At 32.7% G+C, this 24,440-nt stretch overlaps 4 protein-coding genes and 1 long non-coding RNA gene across 7 annotated transcripts in view; 4 read left to right on the top strand and 1 right to left on the bottom strand.

The window, feature by feature from the left end:
* Window positions 618-4,788, top strand: LOC109358229 (succinate--CoA ligase [ADP-forming] subunit alpha, mitochondrial-like). The gene is made up of 7 exons (XM_019602336.1): window positions 618-980; window positions 1,071-1,280; window positions 1,685-1,855; window positions 2,246-2,369; window positions 2,531-2,592; window positions 3,520-3,601; window positions 4,359-4,788. The coding sequence occupies exons 1-7, from the start codon at window positions 630-632 to the stop codon at window positions 4,496-4,498; spliced, it is 1,140 nt and encodes a 379-aa protein (XP_019457881.1). The 5' UTR covers window positions 618-629; the 3' UTR covers window positions 4,499-4,788.
* On the top strand, window positions 5,578-11,971 carry LOC109358228 (dolichyl-diphosphooligosaccharide--protein glycosyltransferase subunit STT3B-like). Of its 2 annotated transcripts, XM_019602334.1 has the most exons (8): window positions 5,579-5,683; window positions 5,762-6,295; window positions 6,967-7,321; window positions 7,786-8,322; window positions 8,845-9,299; window positions 9,853-9,975; window positions 10,660-10,719; window positions 11,644-11,773. In XM_019602334.1, exons 2-8 carry the CDS (start codon window positions 5,808-5,810, stop codon window positions 11,771-11,773), a joined length of 2,148 nt encoding a protein of 715 aa, XP_019457879.1. In that variant the 5' UTR covers window positions 5,579-5,683; window positions 5,762-5,807. The 2 variants fall into 2 exon arrangements, with proteins under 2 accessions (XP_019457880.1, XP_019457879.1); XM_019602335.1 differs by having other exon boundaries at window positions 5,578-6,295; window positions 11,644-11,971.
* LOC109358841 lies at window positions 12,750-13,199 on the top strand. Its single transcript, XR_002109010.1, has 2 exons — window positions 12,750-12,867; window positions 12,901-13,199. It is a non-coding gene; the product is annotated as an uncharacterized LOC109358841 (long non-coding RNA).
* On the bottom strand, window positions 12,902-16,032 carry LOC109358840. Of its 2 annotated transcripts, none has more exons than XM_019603315.1 (3): window positions 15,649-16,032; window positions 14,374-14,510; window positions 12,902-13,999 (listed from the first exon to the last, which is right to left on the bottom strand). In XM_019603315.1, the coding sequence occupies exons 1-3, from the start codon at window positions 15,766-15,768 to the stop codon at window positions 13,273-13,275; spliced, it is 984 nt and encodes a 327-aa protein (XP_019458860.1). In that variant the 5' UTR covers window positions 15,769-16,032; the 3' UTR covers window positions 12,902-13,272. The 2 variants fall into 2 exon arrangements, with proteins under 2 accessions (XP_019458860.1, XP_019458859.1); XM_019603314.1 differs by having other exon boundaries at window positions 12,902-14,008; window positions 15,649-16,029.
* The window catches only part of LOC109358078 (inactive protein RESTRICTED TEV MOVEMENT 2-like), a 1,148-nt gene continuing 859 nt past the window's right edge, over window positions 24,152-24,440 (top strand). The window contains exon 1 of the mRNA XM_019602150.1: window positions 24,152-24,346. Within this exon, the coding sequence (XP_019457695.1) occupies window positions 24,235-24,346 (112 nt within the window). The 5' untranslated portion in view covers window positions 24,152-24,234. The remainder of the gene's footprint in view (window positions 24,347-24,440) is intronic.

The following is a 24,440-nucleotide window of genomic DNA, read 5'->3' as shown; positions in this document are numbered from 1 at the left end:
TTGGACCAACATAATTTGGTTATTTAGTGATATCGATAGCTGTATGTATGATCCTTTTCAAAAAGTGAATATGATTGAAGTGAATGGAAATGATTTTATGGAGAAAAAACAAAATTCACTCAGAAATCTTTATTTTAGAGTAAAGACATATTAGTCCTTAAAATTTTTGTGTATACAAATTTATTTCTTGAGAAAATGGAAAATACACATCATTCTTGAAAGATCCAATCAAATTAGACTTTATAGTAGTTTTATGACAATTTTTAGGACAATTTAGTCCTTACTATGAACTATTTTTACACACATTTTATGATGTGTATGGATTAATTTGAATTTTTACCTTTCTCGTGATCAAATTGATACACAAAAACCAACAAGGTGTTGGTCTAGTGGTATAAGGCTTCGCTAGATACCCAGAATGACCAAAAGGTTAAGAGTTCGATTTCTGAGAGCGACATTTGTTAGAAGAGACACTCATATACACTGAAAAATGATTAGTTACTTACCAAAAGGTAAGTGAATACCCTTAGTAGTATAGAAAATTTGATACATGCCAAAAAAATGTCTCTAAACTCGTTTTTGTTAAGAGATTAGAGGAATAAATGCATAAACAGGAATAAGCCCAACATATGGGCCTAAATTCTAATGCCATTTGTGAGACTATTGGCCTAAAACATAAAAAGAATTTTATTACTCTGTTGGAAAAAAGAATATTCGAAGAAAACGGGTATAGTTTTGCAGTGTCTAACAATCAGCGTGGAATCGACTCTCATTCACATCTCAATCCTATGTCTCGTCAAGCCGTTACAAAATTGATCTCCTCCATCGCATCGCGCCGCCACAGCATCCGCCACTTCACGGCGGCGCCATCCTCTCCCGCGGTGTTCGTGGACAAGACCACTCGCGTGATCTGCCAAGGCATAACGGGAAAGAACGGCACCTTCCACACCGAACAAGCAATCGAATATGGAACCAACATGGTACTCTTTCTCTCTCACACACACACACGATGATTCGATCCATTTTTGTTTATTATGTGAAATACTGAATGATTTTGAAATACTGAATAGGTTGGTGGTGTGACTCCGAAGAAAGGTGGAACTGAACATTTAGGGCTTCCTGTATATAACAGTGTTGCTGAAGCTAAATCTGAAACTAAGGCAAATGCTTCTGTTATCTATGTTCCACCACCTTTTGCTGCTGCTGCTATTTTGGAGGCTTTGGAAGCTGAATTGGATCTTATTGTTTGCATCACTGAAGGAATTCCCCAGCATGATATGGTCATTTCTCACTTTATTAAATTATTATATTTCCCATTGTGAATTATATTCTTAAAATATAACGTGTCGCATGATATTGGTATGATATGATTTGGAATGAATGTATTACAGTGAAAGCGAGTAAATCTCTTTTGTTTGATATTAGTCGGTCTATTCATTTAAGATCGTAGTAAAGATTAGATGGCCAATGCATACCTTTGATTTTTGTTTGACTGCTTTTGAGAAAACGGACAACTACCTTGTCTTGTGAATTGTGATGATACTTTCTGTTTGGATTTGGGAATTATGGTGATATATTATATATAACTCTTGCATGTGACAGCGTAAGTAGTGTAGTTTAATTTTGGTTCTTTGGTAGATGCTGATATGAATGTTGTTGCTGAAGTTAACGTTTTCTATGTTAGGTACGAGTTAAAGCTGCAATTAACAGCCAGTCCAAGACTCGTCTGATAGGACCAAACTGCCCTGGTATTATCAAGCCCGGGGAATGTAAAATTGGAATCATGCCCGGTTACATTCATAAACCTGGACGTATAGGAATCGTTTCCCGTTCTGGAACCTTGACATATGAAGCGGTAAGTCCTTCTTTTATTCACATGTTATACTGGACTTTGTTCTGTCTATGTTTGTGACTTAACATTTTTGTAAATGTTATGTGCCAGATGTCACATTATCTTCTGCCTTGGCTCCTGCCACAGCTTAATTCAAGCATAATAGTCAATTTGAATTTTCCTCCTCTGGATCAATTTTCTCATGTCTAATACATTAAAAGAGAATCTCATCTTCCATACACCTCTTTAACTTTTCCTGTATCCTTCAAAATAAAACAACTGGTCTGTTATCAATTGTCAGGCTTATTTCCAGGAGTGATTGCCATTTGAAATTTTATGTTCTGTTGATCCATATTCCATACATTAATTATGGTTACCCATGTATAAACCATGTATTCATATTTAACTATACAGGTTTTTCAAACGACTGCTGTTGGCCTCGGACAATCCACTTGTGTGGGTATAGGAGGAGATCCCTTTAATGGAACCAACTTTGTTGATTGTCTTGAGAAGTTCCTAGTTGATCCACAGACAGAAGGTACTTGTTCATATTTTGTGTCATATATGTTACTCCATGTTCAGTTTATCCACTGAACATCGGTGATGTATTCTGTAATAAGTTTCTTGGTCTGATGAATTTTTCCTATAGGAAGCACGGGATAGCATCATTCATTGTTACTGTTGTTTTGTGTAATTTAGGTATCATTCTCATAGGAGAGATAGGAGGAACTGCAGAAGAGGATGCTGCTCAACTAATTAAGGTTCATTTCTAATTTTACCTGTGCTTACATTTCTGTCTTTTACTTAATTGCCAATATTTTAAAAATTAAAGTATATTTGTCTGTCTTGTAAGGAAGGAACACCACTAAACTCGTATAATATGTTTCATACCTTATTATAGTCATAGTTCTTGGGAAAGTATTTACATACTACTAAGAGTATAACTTGCTGTTTCTTATTCTATTCCGATCACTCTAACTCATGCAATACTGTTGTTTTTAAAGTTATTCAACCAACTTATGATATTGTCCATAATATGCAATAATGATAATCAATTGTAAATGATCTCTTTTTCTTAGAACAATCTTATTTAGGCCTTTCAAGATGTTAGGCCTTTCAGTATCTCTCTATGAATCTATTTCTCTGTTGTATAACAGAAACCAAAATCTCAACTTGGTGTATTCTCAACAGGATGACATGTCATTAAGTCTAAAAGCTATTAATTTGAATGATTTTGGTTATATACGATATTACGGCCATTTGATGTGGTAAATGTTAGTTCTAAAATGAGGAAGGTTGCCTTTCAGGTATTTATCTGTAATTGTGCTTGGACAGATAACGCTAGGCATACAGGCAAAGTGGTTGCCAAACCATCTAAATTATATATGACATCTCTTTATAAGTTTATATAGCAAAATTCAAATGTGCTTTATGAGTGGTCGAAACTCTTGTCTTGGCTTAGGTAGTATTGTAGTGTGTTGTCCGTGAGCAAAGGGCCAATATATTGTGATCGGTAGATACATCTTCTATTGATGGACAAGAAGTTAAATGTTCATTAGCACCTGGAAACATTTATGCTAGTTATCTTTCTTTGAATAGAGAAAGTACAAACACATGCTGACAGTCATCATATTGTCTTTTGAAAAGAGTATTTTTCATGACTACTTAAATTGGTTTTATGAATACAGGAAAGTGGGACTGAGAAGCCTGTTGTTGCATTCATTGCTGGATTAACTGCTCCACCTGGCCGTCGTATGGGTCATGCTGGAGGTAAGATTATTTGTAATTTTCTTCAATAAAAAAGCATTCCAGCATGCTGCTTGTTACAATGATTTCTTTGGCATGCTGCGTTAGCTTATCTTGTTCGGTTAGTCTATACTGTGAGATTCAATTTCTATGTTTTTAGTTTAAATTTTGTGACTGATATTTATGGTCATTCTTATATGATGCAACTAATGTTGCATTCTCAGTGAGTATGTGCTATAGATTTTTTTGGTACTATCAAGGGTATCCCCTACCCTATGTAGGGATGACATTTTTTGTCCCAAAATGTGTGTCACTCGATGTGCCACTACTTGTGGTTGGTCAGGAAAATATTTAATTATTAAATTTTGAAAACTTAAATATATTTTTTCAACTAATCACAAGTGAGTGGCACATGGAGTGGTACACTTTTTGGAACAGAAGATGTGCTCCTCCTCATGTATAGGTAAGGAACTAATCCCTTGCGTGACTGTCTTTCCCAACAAGTGTCACTCCTAAGAATCAAACCCTATGTGTGCTATAGATTGTGACATGAGCCACTATGCATGAGATGAATTGACAATCCACTATGCATTAGACACTATTCAAAGTTGTTGCATTGTCCTAAAGTTAGAATTGTAATTCTCATGGAACTGTGATTCTTTAAAATTCCAATTTAATGTTTCCAACTGAAAGAAAGGACATTCAATTGCTACATAATGTGGCATTTGTTTGCTTCATTTTTGCAAGATGCTAATCACCCATTCTCAATTTGGTTGTGCAGCTATTGTATCGGGTGGCAAGGGTACTGCACAAGACAAGATCAAAACTCTCAGGGAAGCTGGGGTCACAGTTGTGGAGTCACCTGCTAAAATTGGAGCTGCCATGCTAGATGTTTTCAAGCAGAGGGGCTTGGTGGAATAGTTTGAGTTCATTTAATTTTTCTCAAGAAATCATTATGGTTTTTATTGTCCATAACAAGTTCCAAAGACTTGATTCCCATTAATAATGGTGGGCTATTTTTCCTTAATTTTTTTGAACAAGCTACGAGAGGTAAAATAATTCAAGATGCTTTAATCTATATCTCCGGGAAGTTTGATACAATCCCTTTTCAGCTCCAGTTCTTTTTTAAACTCCTATATGTTGCAGTAAATTTCGAACAACTTCATATTGATGCTTCTGCAGGTGTTGGACAGTAAAGTAATTTCATGATATTGCACTGCATAGTAATGGGAATGTATGAGGTAGCACAAGTAAGATAGGATGTGTTTGGTACCATTCTTTTGTATGGAAAAGATTTTATTAATAGAGAGAAAACTAGCTTCGGTTTACATCCTTGATGCATATTTTTGGTACCTTCAGTTGTTTTATTTTCTCAATTTGGTCTCTAGCTTTTTTTCTCCATTTGACTTCTCATTTTTACTTATGATTTCACTTTTCCTTTCGCCATTTGGATTTTAATAGTCATTTTCCCCTTAAAACAATGACAATTTTTGTCTTCTCCAAAGATCGTCTTCTTCCTTATGATATACCACCATCATCATCCAAGAGCCAAGACCCTTAATTGATTTATCGTTCGAAGACTCGAAACAATGCCATTTTAATAGTAAATAGAGTTCATAAAGAATCGAACCAAGTTAATAAAATGCACCATATGAGTTAATTTCTTGTTGGGAAGAGCAGTCATACATCCCAAAACATATATTAGTTCCTTACTCGAAAGATAAGAGGATGTCCTTAATAGTATAAAAGAATAAAATAATATGTTGTTGATGAAGTTGCAAAAATAGCTTACATCATAATTAGCGTGAGCGCGTAAACAAATTAGAGAGACTAGAGTGATAACAAATTTTTAATGACTAAATTGAAATGAAAAACCAAAATATCAATTTTGTCTTCATTTTATTCTGTCAACCTGAAACACTTACCTAAATAAAAGCTCAACCTAAAAAAGTAGGATGTAATTTAAATTCCTTGTAAAATCACGAGAAGCTAGTTGTGTTTGGAGTAAGCAATATCTGAATCCCTTCCCCGAATTGGAATAGACAATAGTTGCACCAACTCAGTTTGGATTCCACATCCAAATCCAAGTACAGTTGACTTTGACTCTTCTCTCTCTTCACCAGATCCATCACTCTTTCTCTCTCATTCACTCACTCCCACACTATCACATTTTCCATGATAATTTTCTTTCCTTAACATTTCACTTCCAACAATCCTAACATTACCAACAATGGTTCTAGATCTATTCACCAAAACCCTAAAACTCAAAACCAAACAACAAGAGCTTCTAATCCGTGTCACCATCCTCACGCTCGTCTACATTCTCGCATTCATCACGCGCCTCTTCAGTGTCCTCCGTTATGAATCAATGATCCATGAATTCGACCCTTACTTCAATTACCGAACTACCCTTTACCTCACACGAAATGGGTTCTACGATTTCTGGAACTGGTTCGATTCCGATAGTTGGTACCCTCTTGGTAGAATCATCGGTGGGACCCTCTACCCTGGTCTTATGGTAACTGCTGCTCTCATATACCGCATTCTCCATTTTCTCAGATTCGTGGTTCATATTCGTGAGGTTTGTGTTCTCACTGCACCGTTTTTTGCATCAAATACGACGATTGTTGCATACTTTTTCGGCAAGGAAATTTGGGATTCTGGTGCTGGGCTTGTTGCTGCGGCATTGATCGCAATTTGCCCAGGTTACATTTCTAGGTATATGGTTATAATCAAGGTTCTTTGCACTTGGTTAATGCACTGTTAATTAGTAGTAGTATTTTGCTAATTGATAATAGTGATTGGGGATGATATGTTAAGGGCATTGTTTAGACTTTATTCTCTTAAAAAATTGTTTTTTATTATGTAAAAAGCAGCAATACTTAGGGAGCTTCGTAGTGCATATAGGAAACTTATTTGGGCTTTATGAAAATTGAGAAATGGGAATTGCTTGTAAAAAAAGTTATGACCTTTCCTTTTAGCTTATTTCAAAATGCTTATTGGAGAAGATTGTGAGAATATGTTCTGTTTAGTGTATTTAATATGCGCATAAGCAAATTGTTTACCCAGACACCCCCACCCCCAGAATATACCTGTTTGGTGGTGGGCTTTAATTAAAACGTTTATATGAAGAGAAAGATTGATTTGGCTTTTAGGATAAGCTGAATTTTTTCCAGCTTCTCACAAGAAAATGTTTCTGTCAAAAACATTTTTGGTAAATCATTTTTTAAAGAATCCATACAAACAGGGCCTCCCCTTAATTAGTAGTGTGATTGGCCTAGTATACCTAACTTGAGTACTCTAGGTATATGCAATAGTTTCTATATTGCGATATCTTTTGAAAAATAGTTATTATCTCTCCAAAGTAATCGAATCTGAACATGCTGTAGGTCTGTCGCTGGGTCCTATGATAATGAAGGTGTTGCCATTTTCGCACTGTTGTTGACCTTTTACTTATTCGTCAAGGCAGTGAACACTGGATCACTGGCATGGTCATTGGCATCGGCGTTTGGGTATTTCTACATGGTTTCAGCATGGGGTGGTTATGTTTTTATCATTAACTTGCTTCCGCTTTATGTGCTGGTGCTGTTGGTCACAGGGAGGTACTCCATGAGGCTCTACATAGCATACAATAGCATGTATGTGCTTGGAATGTTGCTTGCCATGCAGATCAGGTTTGTGGGGTTCCAGCATGTGCAGTCTGGGGAGCATATGGCTGCTATGGGCGTGTTTTTCTTGCTGCAGGTTGCATTTTTGTTTGCCTTTTCTGTTTATCACTTCATTCAATTGCCTTTTCTTAAAAAGTAATAAAAATGATATAGAATTTTCTAATGAGTATGTTACTGTATTATTAATTATTAATTACTTGGAAGTTATAGATGTGTAAACTTAGTGTATTTTGTGTTTAAAATAATCCAAATCTTGCTGGGAGAATTTTATAAAAGAACTCTGTCCATTTTAAATTGTGTGATTTAATCTAAAGTCACTTATGATCTACTAGCTTTTCAATCAATACTTTGTTGCCATTTCCATTTAAATTGATTTTATCTATGCTTAGTAGTGTTGTTCATTGAATTTTGTTATTGCAAAATATTATTGCCATGTATTGTTCACCGCAGATGATACTATTTTGGTGCATCTGTACAATTGCTTGATGAATTTTTCATGTAGTTCATCTTTGTGGCTCTAACTTGGATTATTTTTTCCAGGTTTTTTTCTTCTTGGATTGGGTAAAGCAGTTGCTCAGTGATACAAAGTTGTTTCAAGCATTTTTGAGGATCACTGTAACTGGTGCAGTTAGTGTTGGAGCCATTGCTTTGGGAGTAGGCACAGCAACTGGTTTTATATCTCCATGGACCGGAAGGTTTTACTCCTTGCTTGATCCAACTTATGCTAAGGATCACATTCCAATCATTGCATCTGTCTCTGAACATCAGCCGACAGCTTGGTCATCATTCATGTTTGATTTCCATATCTTGATGTTCCTTTTCCCTGCTGGGCTCTATTTTTGCTTCAAGCGCTTGTCAGATGCCACAATCTTCATCGTTATGTATGGTCTTACAAGCATGTATTTTGCTGGTGTCATGGTCCGATTAATTCTTGTTGCTACCCCTGCTGTATGCCTTATTAGTGCTATTGCAGTTTCTGCCACAGTGAAGAATTTGAGTCGGTTGGTTAGGGCAAAAAGCCAAGCTGTTCAAAGTGGTTCTAGTAGAGGAACTAGTACTGGAAAAGCTTCTTCTAAGGTTAGATATTTTAAAGGAACTAGTTAAGCAAAAGGTTTCTTTGGTTGAGTTGAATTTAATATGTTCAATTTTTCCTCTCCCTCCCTCTTTTAAAATACAATCATATAATTTCCATGTACTAGTGTGGCTATTGTTGAATAACATCCATCTCCTTTTCATATTCATGAGGATGTATTTGCTTTGTTTCAGTAATTCTAGGAAAAAATGAACTGGTTGTTGCCCAATATCTTTTACTGATATAATTACTCTGATCGAAGTTGAGCCACTGCACAATGATGAGGTTTCTTCCTAGTGGCCAAGAGGTCATAGGTTCAAATCCTATAAATAACCTCTCCACTTGCGGGGGTAAGACTGTGTACACTTACTCTCCCTGGACTCCACTAGGTGGGAGTCTCGTGCACTGAACCACCTTTTTTATAATTACTCAGATCAGCAATCATGATAATACTTATGGTAATTACCTTGTCCTTTCATGACAATTGTGATGCATTAGTTTTTAATAGAATGATTACTTGCATGCAGGGTTTAGTTGATAACTCCCAGCCTATTCAAAGAAACGGTGCCATTGTGCTACTTGTTGGTGCTTTCTTTCTGCTCAGTAGATATGCTATTCACTGTACCTGGGTCACATCAGAGGCTTACTCATCTCCCTCTATTGTCTTGGCTGCAAGGGGTGCCCATGGCAACAGGGTTATCTTTGATGATTATCGTGAGGCCTACTTTTGGCTCCGCCAGAATACTCCAACAGATGCGAAGGTGATGTCATGGTGGGATTATGGTTATCAAATCACTGCCATGGGAAACCGAACAGTTATTGTTGACAATAACACCTGGAATAATACACACATAGCAACTGTTGGCCGTGCAATGTCATCTTATGAGGATGAGGCTTATGACATAATGAGATCACTTGATGTTGACTATGTATTAGTTGTGTTCGGTGGTGTTACTGGTTATTCTTCTGATGATATTAATAAGTAAGGCTGTCTGGAGTAATATATTTTACTTTTGCATCCATTTTTTCTTAATGCATATAGTCCTTTCTCCATTACAAATGCTACATGGAGAACCTTTGTATTTGTAGCTTTGCACAACAAATGTACATGCTGCTTCATTTGAGCATATAAATTTTGTAGGTGTATGCACCCAAACTTAGATCTACCTGTCTGACACTCTTGTGCATTGGTCTATTTCATATTCAGAAGTTGTTATATTATATTTTAGAAAGTAATATTATAGGCACTCCATCATTTCAAGTTGGTGCATATTTCTGGCTACTTTTTTTAAATCAAGACTATAGGAAAACTGGGTCGGACAACTACTGTCTCATGGTATATGTGGTTGCATCATTGTGGCATGCAAAATATTTGTAGGTTTGGAATGAGACCGCACATCGTTAGATTTGATGTTGTTCATTTCTATCCTATAGAAAATATCTTCATATATAAAGATGTAAATTTTCACTTGTTGATCATGTCCTGGATATTCACATGTCTATTTTCCTCTGATTTTTTAGTTTGTGTTGTGTAGATTTCTTTGGATGGTGAGAATTGGTGGTGGAGTCTTTCCTGTTATAAAGGAGCCTGATTACCTTGTCAATGGAGAATATCGTGTGGATAAGGGTGCAGCTCCAAAGATGTTGAACTGTCTTATGTAAGTATCTCGGCACTAGTTGGGCATGGCATTTTGAATTATCATAGGAGTGCAAACAAGTCTATATGATATGCATACAAGTCTGTTCATGGTTGGAATACGATGGGATGAGCTAAATTTGACGGGTTGTATTTATAGCTATCCTAAACAGCAAATAAAAAATAGAAAAAATAATAATTCTGAAATTAAACTGAAAGTAAACTGATAACGATCCAAGAAGGAGAATCTTCTTCAAGGGAAAACCCTTACAACTCGATACTACAAAACATGATAATGTAAATCTAATGACAATACTCCTATTTATAATAATCTAACCCCTGCCCGATCAAGATAAAGATAATCTGAAGATAAAAACATAATCCTCACCAACTAACAGGTAAAGATAGACTTTAGATAAAGATTGACTACCAATTATCGGATAAAAATAAACTTTAACATCAAATAAAACTAAACCCAATAAAAAAGATCCTAAGTTCCTAACAGTAGTAAAGTTGGACCATGCTGGGCGTCCAAGTTTTACTAGCTTGGAATTCTTACACAGTCCATTGATATAGTTCTATCATGGGGATGTTCCGGACTTAATGATAACAATAACACTACTTGCTGATATTTCTTTATGTAAAGGTATGTTATGATTTGACACACGGTTAGTTAATTATATTTTTCTTTGTGTATGATTATTAGGTACAAGCTGTCTTATTATCGGTTTGGAGAGATGACAACAGAGTATGGCAAACCTCCTGGGTAAGTTCCATAGCCCTCATCCTTGGTATTATATAAACAATGACACTTCACAAAATTTAGGTGTGACTAACAGGACCCCTTATCATGTGTATGTTAGCATAAGACTAAGTTTAGCAATTGCTGTTACTATTAGTCTATCCATACAGGAATACAGCAGCTAGTTTGTCTAGAATCTGCATATGCACCCCCCATCTTTTTAAATGGGAGGTGCAATTATCCATTTGTGCTAAAGATATGGAAATTCTGTTTCTGGTCAGAAATATTCAAAATATTTAATATTTAATCAATTTTTTGGTCTTAGATAAGTTTCTGATTACTCTTATTAGATAATTTATTCATCTATGGATGAGGTAAGGAACACCTATGTTATACTTGAGCTTAGGATATCCCGATAATACTCAGTTCAGTTTAGTGGGCAATTAGATTGAGATATCAAGCCATAAAACTTCAGCAATTCAAATTTCATCATCATATCAATTCTAAGTTGGTAAGTCCTAAAGTCATTGCTAAGCTTAGACAACCCTTACCCTATGAGATAACTTTTGGGTTGAGTTAGGTCTACTTATTCTAATATGGTATTAGAATCAGACCCTCCTGATGTGTCACCCAGAGATGTCTAGTCTTGCAGACTTCACGCTCTAGATGTCCAGTCTTGGGCGGAGGGTGTGTGTTAAAATAAGTCTTATAATGCTTAGACAGCCCTCACCCTGAGTTAGTTTTTGGGGTTGAGTTAGGTCTATAATTCCAATATACCTACTCTTTTGAAGTCATTGAAAATGAATTTTATGCAAGTGGCTATCCACAACTTTTGTCTGAAGACACTAATCAACCTGAATGAAGTTTTGGATTTGGAAGACTGTAATTTTTTTATATATTTGTGTGTATGCTTTCTATTTACAATCATGTGTATGATTTGAATGACAGGTATGATCGTGCTAGAGGAGTTGAAATTGGAAATAAGGACATAAAGCTTGAGTACTTAGAAGAGGCTTTCACTACCCAGAATTGGATTGTTCGTATTTATAAAGTCAAACCACCCAAGAACAGGTGGTAAAGTCTAATAACCTTTTCCCAAAAATGAAAAAAAGTGAAAAAGACATAGTTTTCTCTTCGGGAAATGATAGCATAGTATTGAACTTGAGAGGTGAAATGTCTTAGCTATGTTATAGATTGTAGACAATTTTGATATATTTATATGTAGAAACCAAGTCAATTGATGTTTAGGAACCACTTCTGAAGACTTTGACGTTAAGTTGAAGTGCACAATTTAATCCTTGGCTTGGTGCGATAGGAATGGCTAATATTTCTCTTAAAATTAATCCTAATAATAGTTAGAAGTTAATTTATTTTACCCCATTACTAAATATATTTCTTGTGAATTCCATTCTTATTGATGTGCGGTGCAATAATTGTAGTCACAATTCACTTTCAATGTGTCTGGCAATGTGATTCAGTCACATGACTATCATTATCACTTGTAACATGATGGGAACAAGATTGAACCAATCCTTCATTGAAATTAGTCCCCCACAAATCATTGTTCGGCTTTGCCTTTACCTTACACAAGGAGCAATTAAACAAACGTGATGTTTGTCTTATGATCTTGTGGAAAGCATATTTATATCATAAATCCAATTCATACTCACTTAACCATCATGATTCACAAAATTGTGAATTCAAATCATGTTGGCAACGTAAGAGTTTTGTTTGTAGATAATCTGTAAGTAACTTCATAAGCGTTTATAGAGTCATGAGGCATGCCCTAACTTTAAGATTTGATGGCTCTCAAATTTTTTTGTTCTCTCTAAAATTCAATTCGCAAACAGACTCTTAGAGAATCCCCAAAATTCAACTCACCTAATGTTTATTAAAAAATACGAGGAACAAAATAAAGGGATGTTCGATATAGGCATAATTGGATGAACAATGCTATCATGTTCATCTAAATTCTTTACATATTTTTAAACTCGATAGACTAATATTACACACATCGCTTGAATTTGGACACTGATTAGCTAGATCAGATGGATGTATAATCTTACACCAGCATCAATCAATGAGGGATGGAAGAATTTATCTTGCTGAGTAATACAAAACGTAAACCAGTACAAATAATGAACAAGAAACATGGTTTGCACAAATTCAATGGTATTCCAGCGTAAAAGGCCTCAGAAAAGGAAGGAAAAAAAAAGGTCATAAATACATACACAATGTATAACATAATAATGGCATTAGACAAGTAAGCACTGAAGAGAATGCATTTTACTTAATGGGCTAAGCATTTAACAAAGGACACTATCCTAATAATCCATGTGGGGTGACTATTATTGGTACATTTTACAAAAACTAGTTGTAGACTATGTTGCAGCTTTTCTTTGAGAGGTCATTGACTCTTTTGTTGTTCTTCTATGCCTGGAATAAATATCCTAACCATTTAATTTCTTTCTCTTTTTTGAACTCTTTTGTGAGGCTTATTTGCCCAAAAGAGTTGCTTCTAGTTCCATTTATCTGTGATGTAAAAAAAATAATTTGCTCCAAGGGAATGAGTATGCACTAATCAAGGGCAGTTTTGCCCCTGCGACCAGTTATTGGCATAGGTAAGCCATCAAAGATAGGTTTCCCAATGGCTGCTTGCAAGTCTGGTGTCAAACTCCATCTTGGTGGCCACACTGTCGCTGCTGAATTGTTTCTCTCCTGCTCTCTTAGGCTCGACGCGCTTGATGATTTTCGCACTCCGGAAAATGCGTCTGTCAATATAGATTCTCCCAACCCCATTGCAAGAGAATCTAACCATCCTGATTCTGATTCAGGAAACAGCACTGCTCGACTCGCTGATTTTGTCCTCCCGGATAATGGTTTTCCAGTTGAAGAAAAACCATTCGAACCACCACTACTATTTCCCTCTTTCAAAATCCTTTCAGGTGTACCACCTCCACTATCAGCATCAGCTTTCTGACGTCTGCGGACAGATTTATCATCATACTTCTCACCTCTTGCATCACCAATTTCTGAAAGAGACATATACTCAGGCACTGCATCATTCCCAGTCAGTAGATCATAGACTAGATTTGTTGACTTGGAATGATCTGAACTTGCAGATGTATAAGCATTCATTTCTGTTCCTTCAAATGTATCTCTAGACTTTGATGATTTGAGTCCGTAGTATTTCCGTAAAATGGTCATAGCCGGAGAAATCTCCTCTCCGGGTGCTTTCAGTCTTAAGGACTGAAGAGGTTCCTTCATGCCACCTTTACCTCTGGGTGGCAGTTTCCTTTCAAAGCTATCATCTCTGCAACAAGTTTCAAATAAAAATGAGTTCCTGTAGTAAAAGATCGAGTGAAAACATATAAAAGTGAGCTAGAGTATAAAAGTGAAAACATACAAAAAGATCAAGTGAAAACATATAAAAGTGAGCTACAGTAAATAGAAACGAGAATCAAACACAGGCTGATAACTAAGCACTTGTAATCCCAATTTAGAAGCTAGAGCTTCTATCAAAGTCTAAAAATGCGGTAGGTGGTCATGAGAGTATGACACACCACAAGCTACAATAGCAAATTTGCATATGGGTTTTCAAAATATACTGTAGAGGGCATTGCAAATTCTTTCTTGGCAAAAGATTGTAAAGTGTTGCACCATGACAAGGAAACTAACCCTTGCTTGGCATGTCCATTAGGCAGAACGGGAATGGGAGATGGTGGATGTCGTCCAGGTAATGGAATTCTCAATGTCTTCAAGGCAAACATTTGAAGATCAGAAGCTAACACATTCATCCTTTTGATGTCAGCTACCTGAATTATTTACAGGACATTTTTCATTGTAAGATTTCAGTATCATGTTATCAGAGCCCATGAAGCAATAATACAAGCATTCTTTTGATAGAAACTATAAAATTTCCAGGATCGGCCTCATTGTTAAAATAACAAAGCAAGTGCAATGACACCGAACCCATCAGTAATAGTTAACAATAATATAAAATTTGAGTACACATACAGTTATATGCCAGGTAATAAGAACATTTAGTAATTATGGCAGTGGTGAATTAACATGTTCATTGGTTCTCTTTAACTACTCTTATCTCAAACGATTCAATATGGCGTGTGTATACACGCATTGTCATTAGTATATGTGTTTTTTTACATTGTAAAACCACACACAATTCATATAATAGCACACTAAAATAGAATGCAGTATGCCTAACAATCAACTAACTATTAAGTGATAGATAAAGCATAAATGATTAAATATTGGACAAATGCAAAGAATGAATAATCAGAGAATGCATGAATAAATAACAGCTGTTCTTATAAATAAAAAGATAACAGATGTTCTTCACCCTTTCTCTTAAGAACAACTAGTGAACTGTTGAAAACTGAAAATCCCTCATTCCTTTTCTATCATCAATCCCCTATCCAAAATCGCTCCACTCTTCATCAATGGCACACTAAAAGTGGAGAATGGAACTCGAAGGATAAACCATAGATTAGATTTATTCGAACAATCTAGAACATATAAAACTTAACACCACTCATATATATGAATGTCCTTTGGAACTAGCATTATCAATCATCAAGCGAAATTTTAAAGCTCATAAATGGTTCTTCAGATCAGCTTGATGATAATGACAAACATAAAAACAAAACAAAACACAACAAGATAACAAAATACACAAACACACACATAACTCCACCAGTTCAAAAAATAGAGAATTTTGAAAAGCACAACATAACAAAAAAATGTACTATCTCATATGCAATTAAATCCATTTAAACTCCACACCAATTGCAGAATAAAAAAGGGTAGACAAAAAACAATTTCTTTAAAAAAAACGAAACCTTGTGAAGTTCCAATAAGCCCTTTCAAGTTTAGAGTCAGAAAAACAATAACCACAGAAAAAATCACTAGAAAAAGGAACAGTTAAAGTTGTACCTCAACACCATACTTAATGGCAACACCAGCAAGAGTATCAAATTTTGAAACCTGGTGCTCAATATAATTCAACCCATTACCACCGCCGCCGTTGCTCTGAACCCCATTTGACGGCGACATCTTTTCCGATTAACCACCGGCAGAAAGATCTATGATTTTCAACAAAAAATCGGGAGCATGCAATTGAATTGAAGGTGGAATTGCGTATAAAGAGTAAAAGGGTAAAAGAAAAATGTGATCTTGGAGGAAGAAAAGGAATGAAAGTTGAAGAATGGTGAGAGAGAATGTGTTGAGGGTTCTTACTTCATAAGCTGAAACAGGATTTTGACTTTATTCCAAAATCTAAACTCTTTCTCTATGGAAAAATTGTAAATGGAAAATAGAATGGGATTGTTGGGTGTGTTTCCTCCTATATAGATAAATAAATATATGCACTATATTGGATGCTACTAATTATTTTTCTAGATTTTGAGGATCTTTTAATTGATTTTTTAGTAAAAAATTAATATATGCTTATTTAACAGAAATTTGGATTTTTTTAAGAAAGTTATGAAATATATTAGAGAATATTTTATATTAAATGTAATAATTAAATGCTTTAAGAGTCATAGAAAATCATAAGAAAACATAAAAATAGTAATAATCAAAAGTTATCCATTCTAGTTTCTAGGAGAGTTTTGCACATTGATGTGATATGTTTCTTAATTTATCTTTAATAAAATAATAGTAAACAATGGTTTATCAATTATTATAAAATTTGTGATTTAAAATTCCTTTGATAAAAGTTTACATAATAATAATTAGTTTCTTCATAATCTTAAAAAAAATTAAAATTATTGTTAATAAATTTAAAAAGTATTGTTTTGGTATATAGGTATTATTTATAGTAGAGATATCCAAACTTACTATTTATCCTAGTCATCAGTTCTAGGAAAATCCAAGCTACAATTATTTGAATTAGTGAGTAGATTTAAACCATTATGTATCTATAAAATAAAATTGATGGTTATAATGTGAAGTAAATTTAAAAAACTTACTCTTAAAGCAAATGGATCTTCACTCGTATATATATATATATATATAATATATATTACTTTTCTTATTTTATGAGTATTGTACAATGGTAAGGTACTAAGGTTACTCTTGCAATTAAGAAATGAAAACAATTTCCCTTGCCGACCATATGAGAAGCTCATATATTGGATCGCCTTTTATTTTTATTATTTTAATCTTTTTTGGCATAATATTATTTTCAAATATTCAAAATATAAAATATGTTACTTTATAATGTTGTATTTTTATTTTGAACAAATACTAACATTTCCCATAATATCATATTGAATAAGATGTAAGTTATCCCCTCAACCCACATTTCATTTTTAAATCATAATTAAAACCGACAAAATTTGAGATTCTTATTCACCAATAGTCCTGCCATTTACAAGTAATAGATCCACTATAACTCTACCACCATTAGATCATTCGAATTAGTGAACTTTCACCTTTGATTTTTGCTATCGAATCCTTGTTTAAGAGTAAAATCTTCAATCATGATTTCAAGTTACTTTTTTATGTTAGTATTGAAAATTATTTTAGGATAGAAAATAAACTATAAAGTGTTTTAAATTTTCAATTATAGATAATCTATCGGAAGGTTCAATAAATAAATAATTTTTAAATGAGCCCAATAACACATATTTCGAAACCCATTTTCATGAAGAAGAAAAAACTACCACTATTAATTTTGAATGCGACAATTTTAGTTTTACTATAAATTTGCTTGTTTTAAAATCCCAAACATTAGTATTTTCTTTTACACGTAATCCTAAGCAGTCGCATGTATACCTTCACACATCTTTCACACAGAAATTGCATCCGAATGAGTGGTATATCTTGTAGTTGTTAAAACCGTACCGATTATCAAACTGATGAGGGTATTGATATAGTGATTCAACCAGTGGTTCAATAATTAAACTGCATATACCTACTTATATTTATATATATACAAACCTATAACAAAAAAATTTCAAATAGGGAGTACTCAAATTTATAATTCATAATCATAATATACTCAAAATTCACATAAACAAACAACTTTAAGTCTTTAACAAATTCAAAGTCTAAATTAAAAAACATATATCAATCCAAGAGTATCATTTAACAACCACAAATATAAATAAATGACATAAGTTCACAACTCACTCTAAAACAAAGTCAAAGTTGTCTCATTTCAATATTATATTTTTTTACCAAATCCTATCTTCAGACGGTACTCCAAGATTACACAAATGTCACCGAGATTACACATAAATGTTAGGAACCAAAAAGTGTAATCTAAGTAAGTCTTAGTAGCCTGTGCCTTGAAGTATTGAAGAAGGATTGGAAAAATGGGTTACCCTGTAATGAGTTTTTAAGTGTATTTTAAAAAAAATATGCATATAAACCAGCCGGTTTAGTCAAATACTAGACGGTTCACCGGTTTTGGTACTTAGCCGGTTCAACATCTGTACCGTACCGGTTAGGAGTCCAGTTCATTGGTTTTCTGATTGAACCAACCGGTACGGTACAGTTTTTACATCATTGCTTGAAGCTTTAAAACTTACACCACTTTTCAATTTCAATCATGATCATGATCTCAATTCTTTTTATTTATTAATTTCTTAATTTAGCTTGTAAATGTATGAATTTGTATCTCTTTATTATTCTATTAATTTTTTATTGTTCCACATTAATTTTTTATATTTTTTCAAAAAATTTGATATTTTAACAACTCAATATATATTTATATTTTATTTTCAAACTGCATTCTTATTTATTACTCGTATTTTCAATGCATATTAAATAAAATTATTTTCATCAAATTATACGAGAGAGTGATGCACCGACACATAGCCTAACATGTTGCCACACTCATGATTGTGACACTTTTACGTGTCTATTCATTATATTATCATTTGGCTTATTTGTTTGGTGCTACATCTCATTCTTCCAATTATTTATTTAATTATTTACATTTTGACCAACAGGGTCACTTTCAAGTTTAAAGTCTTTTAATATTTTCCTTTCCTTGGTCTAGTGATATTGATATCATTTCATGGGTAGTAATTTTATGTTATTTATGTAAAATATGAAGAAAAAAAATCACAAGAAAAATACATATAAAGAAAAGTTAAAGCGGAATTTATAACATCTTTTACTTATAATATACTATTTATCTGTCCCTTATAATGTAATGTAACCTCCACACCTTTTTTTCTAACAAAAGAAGATCTCACACCTTTCTATAGTTCCGTTTTAGATTAATTAAAAAAATATTCTTAATATGTTTCAATTTCTTAAAAAAAAACATGTTTTACTTTAATTTATTTCCTATTTAATCCTAATTACTATGACCGTTGCTCTCTTATTTAAAAAATTCAATTTGAATATAAATGCACTAAGAAAGTTATGGTATTTTATTCTAGTAAAGATAGTAACATCAGAATTTATGTGGTTTATGCATTTGTATATAAGACTATTAAAATACCTAACACTTGAAGCATATCAAATAAATGTTGATCTAGTATCTAGAGATAAAGATAGACCAAGAAAAATTATAGTCATAATAATTATAGGAAAAACTCAAATATTAATATTTTCTCAATAGATATAATTATGATAGAATATTATAGATTTATTTTATTCATGTCGTTAACCTTAGTGAAATTAAGAATAGATTGTTATTGTAAAAAATGCCTATAGAAACAAATCATGTGGCTTGGACAGTCTTTAGGCAAGTCATTAATTGAACCTTATTTTAATTATGTGCAAACATTTATGATCATTTTATTTTATTCATCCTTCACATATTTTATACTAGATTACTATACCCATACAGTTTTTTGAAAATTTGAGTAATTAAGTTCTATGAGCTGATATCCTATGGGGGAAAAACTAAAGACGCTGGAATCTTTCTCCTAATTGATTATTCACACATTAAAACGAGCATTAAATTATTGTTTAATTGCCAATTTCTTAGTAACATACATTTTCATCTTTTTTGATAAGAAATTAATCCATTTTCGAAGTGTGTAAACGTATTTCTCAACAAATATCGCTTTCAGGAATCAAAGTCTTGACATTTTGGTCATCTAATAGATCGAATGAGTCCTACACTCATTTGTAGTGTAAGTCACACCTTAAAAAGAGTTAAAGATGTAATAAAGTAATACCTCGCATATAATGAAGTCAAACAGTGTTGGAAAAAGGCAAGTCAATAGATTCCTTTACATTCTTAAGATTACTTATAGTTCTATGATTTATATAAGAAAGATTGGTATAGTTTATTATTATCAAGCTTACCTAAAACAGTCAACGTAATATAAAGTTATATTTGGGATCGGAACATTTGACATATGCAAACTGGACAAATTTGCTTTCACACTATCCATGATATTTTATTCAGTATTAAATTAAATATCCTTTATAGATTGGCAAATAATAATTCATTGTTTGTAGTAATAAATGTAGGCTTCCTTGTCAACCAAAATGATATAATTAATATAGATGTGAACTGAAGTACCGACTTCTCAAGATATTATTAAGTCATACTATTAGATAAAAAATAAATCAGAAGTTTATTATTTTTAGTAAAGCTTTGGGATCCACAAAGTGGTTGAATAAGTTATTTCTTATTGGTATTGAGTTATAACTCATTTTATATCTTTAACACTTATACATATTTATCAAACATATTCGATTAGTTAGCTTATCACTAGACCTTTCAGCTTATTGTATTAAACATAAATTAAAATAATACGGATGAAGTTATTTTATACTAATGAAAAATCATTACCATTTAATGTTTTTTTACAAATTTTATTATTATTAAATGAATTTGATTAGGAACTTTAATTAAATTCAGTGTCTCTTACTAAAACTTTTATGTTTTTGTTTGGTGAGGGGAGAAAATAGGATGAGAAAAGATAGAAGGAAATAACATGAGTAGAGGAAATGAAATGAGTTGATTTGTAAGATTTGATTGGCATGAAAGAAACATGAAGAGAAAATATATTTTTATTAAATAGACATTTTTATCTTTATAAATAGATAAAAATAAGGATTTAGAGAAAATTTTTGCAAGTTTAACTCTCACTTTAGATAAGAAACCAAAAATTGGTGGATCCAGTCATTTTTTTTTCCTCCCATTCTTTTGGAGAAACAAAAACTCATTCTCCTTTGTCTTTCACCTCCATTTATCTTTTTTTATGTGCTTATTCTCTCTTACCAAAGACACTCTAATTAGTGAAGATCCATTGTTAACTTTAATTTGCAAAAATAATGTAAAATTAAAGATGTATCATTTTTATTTATATAGGTGTTTTGTTTAACAAAGTTTATTGTCTCTATCCCATGAAGTTTTTACTTGGTCTAATACATAATTAATTTGTTGATCCATATTACTTTTATTTAAGAGTGGAAGATGATTAAAATATAATGGTAAACATTACAATGATAATATAAAAAACTTTTATGTTGTTATTGGATAGACTTTTTCTCTTTCCAATGGGTCCAACAACCTGGAACGGATGCATACTCAAACTATAGTGTGCACACAGTAAAAAATTGTATGTGTTACCCTTATAGTTAATATTTTACACTCTTGGTTATATACATTTGCATAATGCCACTCATTTGTCATATTATGGTACATAATGGAAAATTTATAATGTTAATAAATTTGCACCAATGATCGATTTAGTCCAATTATTGGGTAAACATTGTGATTAGTAAGTCATTATTGGACTAGTTAAATTGATTTGCATAAAAAAGTTATAGAATTATATAATAGTAATTAACATTATTTTATAATTATATACTTCAAATTTCAAATACATTACTATCACAATATTACCTAATTAAACAACTAAAAAAAGAAGATTTTACTATAACAAAATCTCACAAATAAGTTGAAAACATCAATAAACAATAACTAAAAATATTTTGAAAGCAATAGATTCTTTTTCTCCAAAGCATAAATAGATTTACTCGACTGATTTGACTCATCAAATCATTGATTTTATATGTAAAATAGTGAATTAAATTGATTCATATTAATTTTGGTTCATAGTCGATTAAATGAATAAATCAAATCAATTAGGTGTCTATTCTAAATCGGACTAGTCATTCTAAAACAAGTTTAATAACATTGCACTCATTCAATACAATTTGCACCCCCGAGCCCACATCCTCAATTCTCCATTGCCAACAACACATATTAAAAATATCTAGAAAGTTATTAATGTTAATGGCAGAACTCAAAATATCATATTCTAAAATAAAGTATAAAATGGTTAACATGTACAAAATGGTTAAAGTATAAAATGGTTAACATGTGTCTAAGTTACATATTTAAAAAAATCCATAGATACTATAGCTTGATACAACGTTAATGTTGAACATGCGACGCAACAAAAAATGTTATGTCTGCGTTATATACATCAAAACCTGAGCCAAGTCTCATAATGATGGCAAAGTTAATGGCACCACTTTGGGGATTGCCAACTCTACCTATTTTGCCAAACTAAACACATACACTTTGGAAAGTTAACTAATGGCATTATGCCACCACTCACTAAGTCTCAATTTGTGAGCAACGTGTCCATTCAGGAATGAAATATGCAAATCCTGATGCTACCGTTTTCAACACGGTATGCACTACATTTCCCACTACGTTTGGAACGAGGAAATCTACCCAATTTGGAGGATCAAAATACATTATAAAAAAATAATTATGAGATTTAGTCCATTTTCTAATAAGAAATGTAGGAAATCAATGTCATAGGTATATGAAAATATAGTTGTTAAGTTCAAATGAATCTTCTTCATTCTTCTTGATTAGTGGGATATAAAATAACTTTTTGGATACAAAGGCGGCATTAATTATAGTTTGGTTAATTTGAACTTTACCTTTTAAAAATGTTTCACAATCTTACTTAGTTTAGTTGGATACAAATTATAACATTATAGTTCCATTTGTAATTTGAGCACACTTCGTTAAAAATGAGCAAGTTAAAGAAAAATAGGAAGCAAAATATGGTATAAAGATCATTCACGCAAACAAAAAACTTGACTACTAGGAAGTTCAACAGTGTGTAATGTGTTGTAACTCATGCAAGCAATTCCATAATTGAAATTTTTTCAAAAACAAGAGGAGGCAGGCTCTGAAAAACGCATACGTTACTTCAATGAATGGCCAATATAAAAAAAGTCTCCTAAGTTAGATGGGTGTGATCTCAATTCAATTCCACTGGAGTTAGTATACCAGAGTTTAGGAAATAAATTGTCCAAAGAGTCTTTTATGACTTTCGTTTTTGGAGTGAAAAGAAAGAACAAAATGTAGTATAAAGTTTCTAATAGGTGTATTTTATAGCTCCTAATTCTTTTCATTCCATCAATTTCATCAAAAATATATTGTGGAAAAAGATTTATTCCAGAAGTTGTTGTTTTTATTTTTATAAGTTTATTGTTTTTGCTTCCAGGAATAAAAGTGTTACATTATTTTTTCCTTTTATTTTTGATAAATTCATCTTTTTAAATATCGGAGAGAATCCTCACCCGATTTAGCATATCAAAGAGTTTATTTGATGGATCAAGTATGTAAAAACACCCTGTGTATTTTCTAAGTTTTGCTATGATTATGGTTTTTTTTTGTCATATATATGTTTGTTTATGCTTTTCAAGTTCATCCTACCACTAACTTCCATCACAAAAAAAGCCTATTTACTTCATATTCTCTCTTCCTCTTCTAAAACACGTTAAGCAGCCAATGAAGGAGGAGAAGAAGAAAGAAGAAAAAGTTAACCTTAGAGAACTCTTCCCTCCACACATACACATATATACATATATTCAAATTATATAGATTCTAATCAAATAATATATTTTTAAAGAAAGTAATAAATTCAACAATTAAATAAACAACACATGTGAATTTAACTTATTTTTTCACAATTATTGTAATGTAAATGCTTTAGCTACTATTTAAGAATGGGTATTTGTAAACTCATATACTTGTCCGACCCATTTGGAAAGTGTAAAGTAGGCCCAAATTTGGGTCTTTTCAAATGTGAATATGTTTCTTTTATTGTGAGCTTATTCTTTAATGTTAAGAATTTTGATTCTCCTGATCAAAACATAACTCACAAGCTTGTTGGTACAAAATTGTGTCGTGAAAGGAAATTTCCAATTCAAAAGTAGAAGAAAAAGGAATCCAAAGGATGCTGATGCTAAGAAAAGGAAAAGATATCAAGACATGGAAGGAAATTAAAGCACAAGTTTCCTTCATTTGAAGTTTGCACACCTGAATCTCTCACCATGCAATATACTAGGGTTGAAGCAAGCAACCCCCTAGAAAACCTATTCAAACCAAAAAAGAATTATTCTTAACTACTATGACAACTAAACCATATATAGAAAGTTAGAAACCCATTGCATGCTACCTTGTAGTTTGTATAAAAAGGTATTGAATCACAACTCTTCCATCCATTAATTCATTCTTCATATTTCTATAACTTTTGGCACGAGAAAAATCTCAAGTTATAGAGAGAAATGGAAACCATTGCTGCTGCAGTTACTGGCCATCGCTTGTACGAGGATTTTGAACCTTTCTGCAAATGGATCACACAGGAAGGACAAGAGACTCTTGAGATTGATTTGAAGGGTATTCAAATTTCTTACTGCTTATATATATATGTTATCGTTTCGTTGATAGCTTAACATGCAAATTATAATATTTTAAGAGTCTTATATATATA

Source organism: Lupinus angustifolius, chromosome LG10, assembly GCF_001865875.1.
Source record: "Lupinus angustifolius cultivar Tanjil chromosome LG10, LupAngTanjil_v1.0, whole genome shotgun sequence".
Classification (NCBI taxonomy): Eukaryota; Viridiplantae; Streptophyta; class Magnoliopsida; order Fabales; family Fabaceae; genus Lupinus; species Lupinus angustifolius.
Note: the sequence above shows the minus strand (reverse complement) of the source record. Positions and strands in the feature narration are given on the sequence as shown.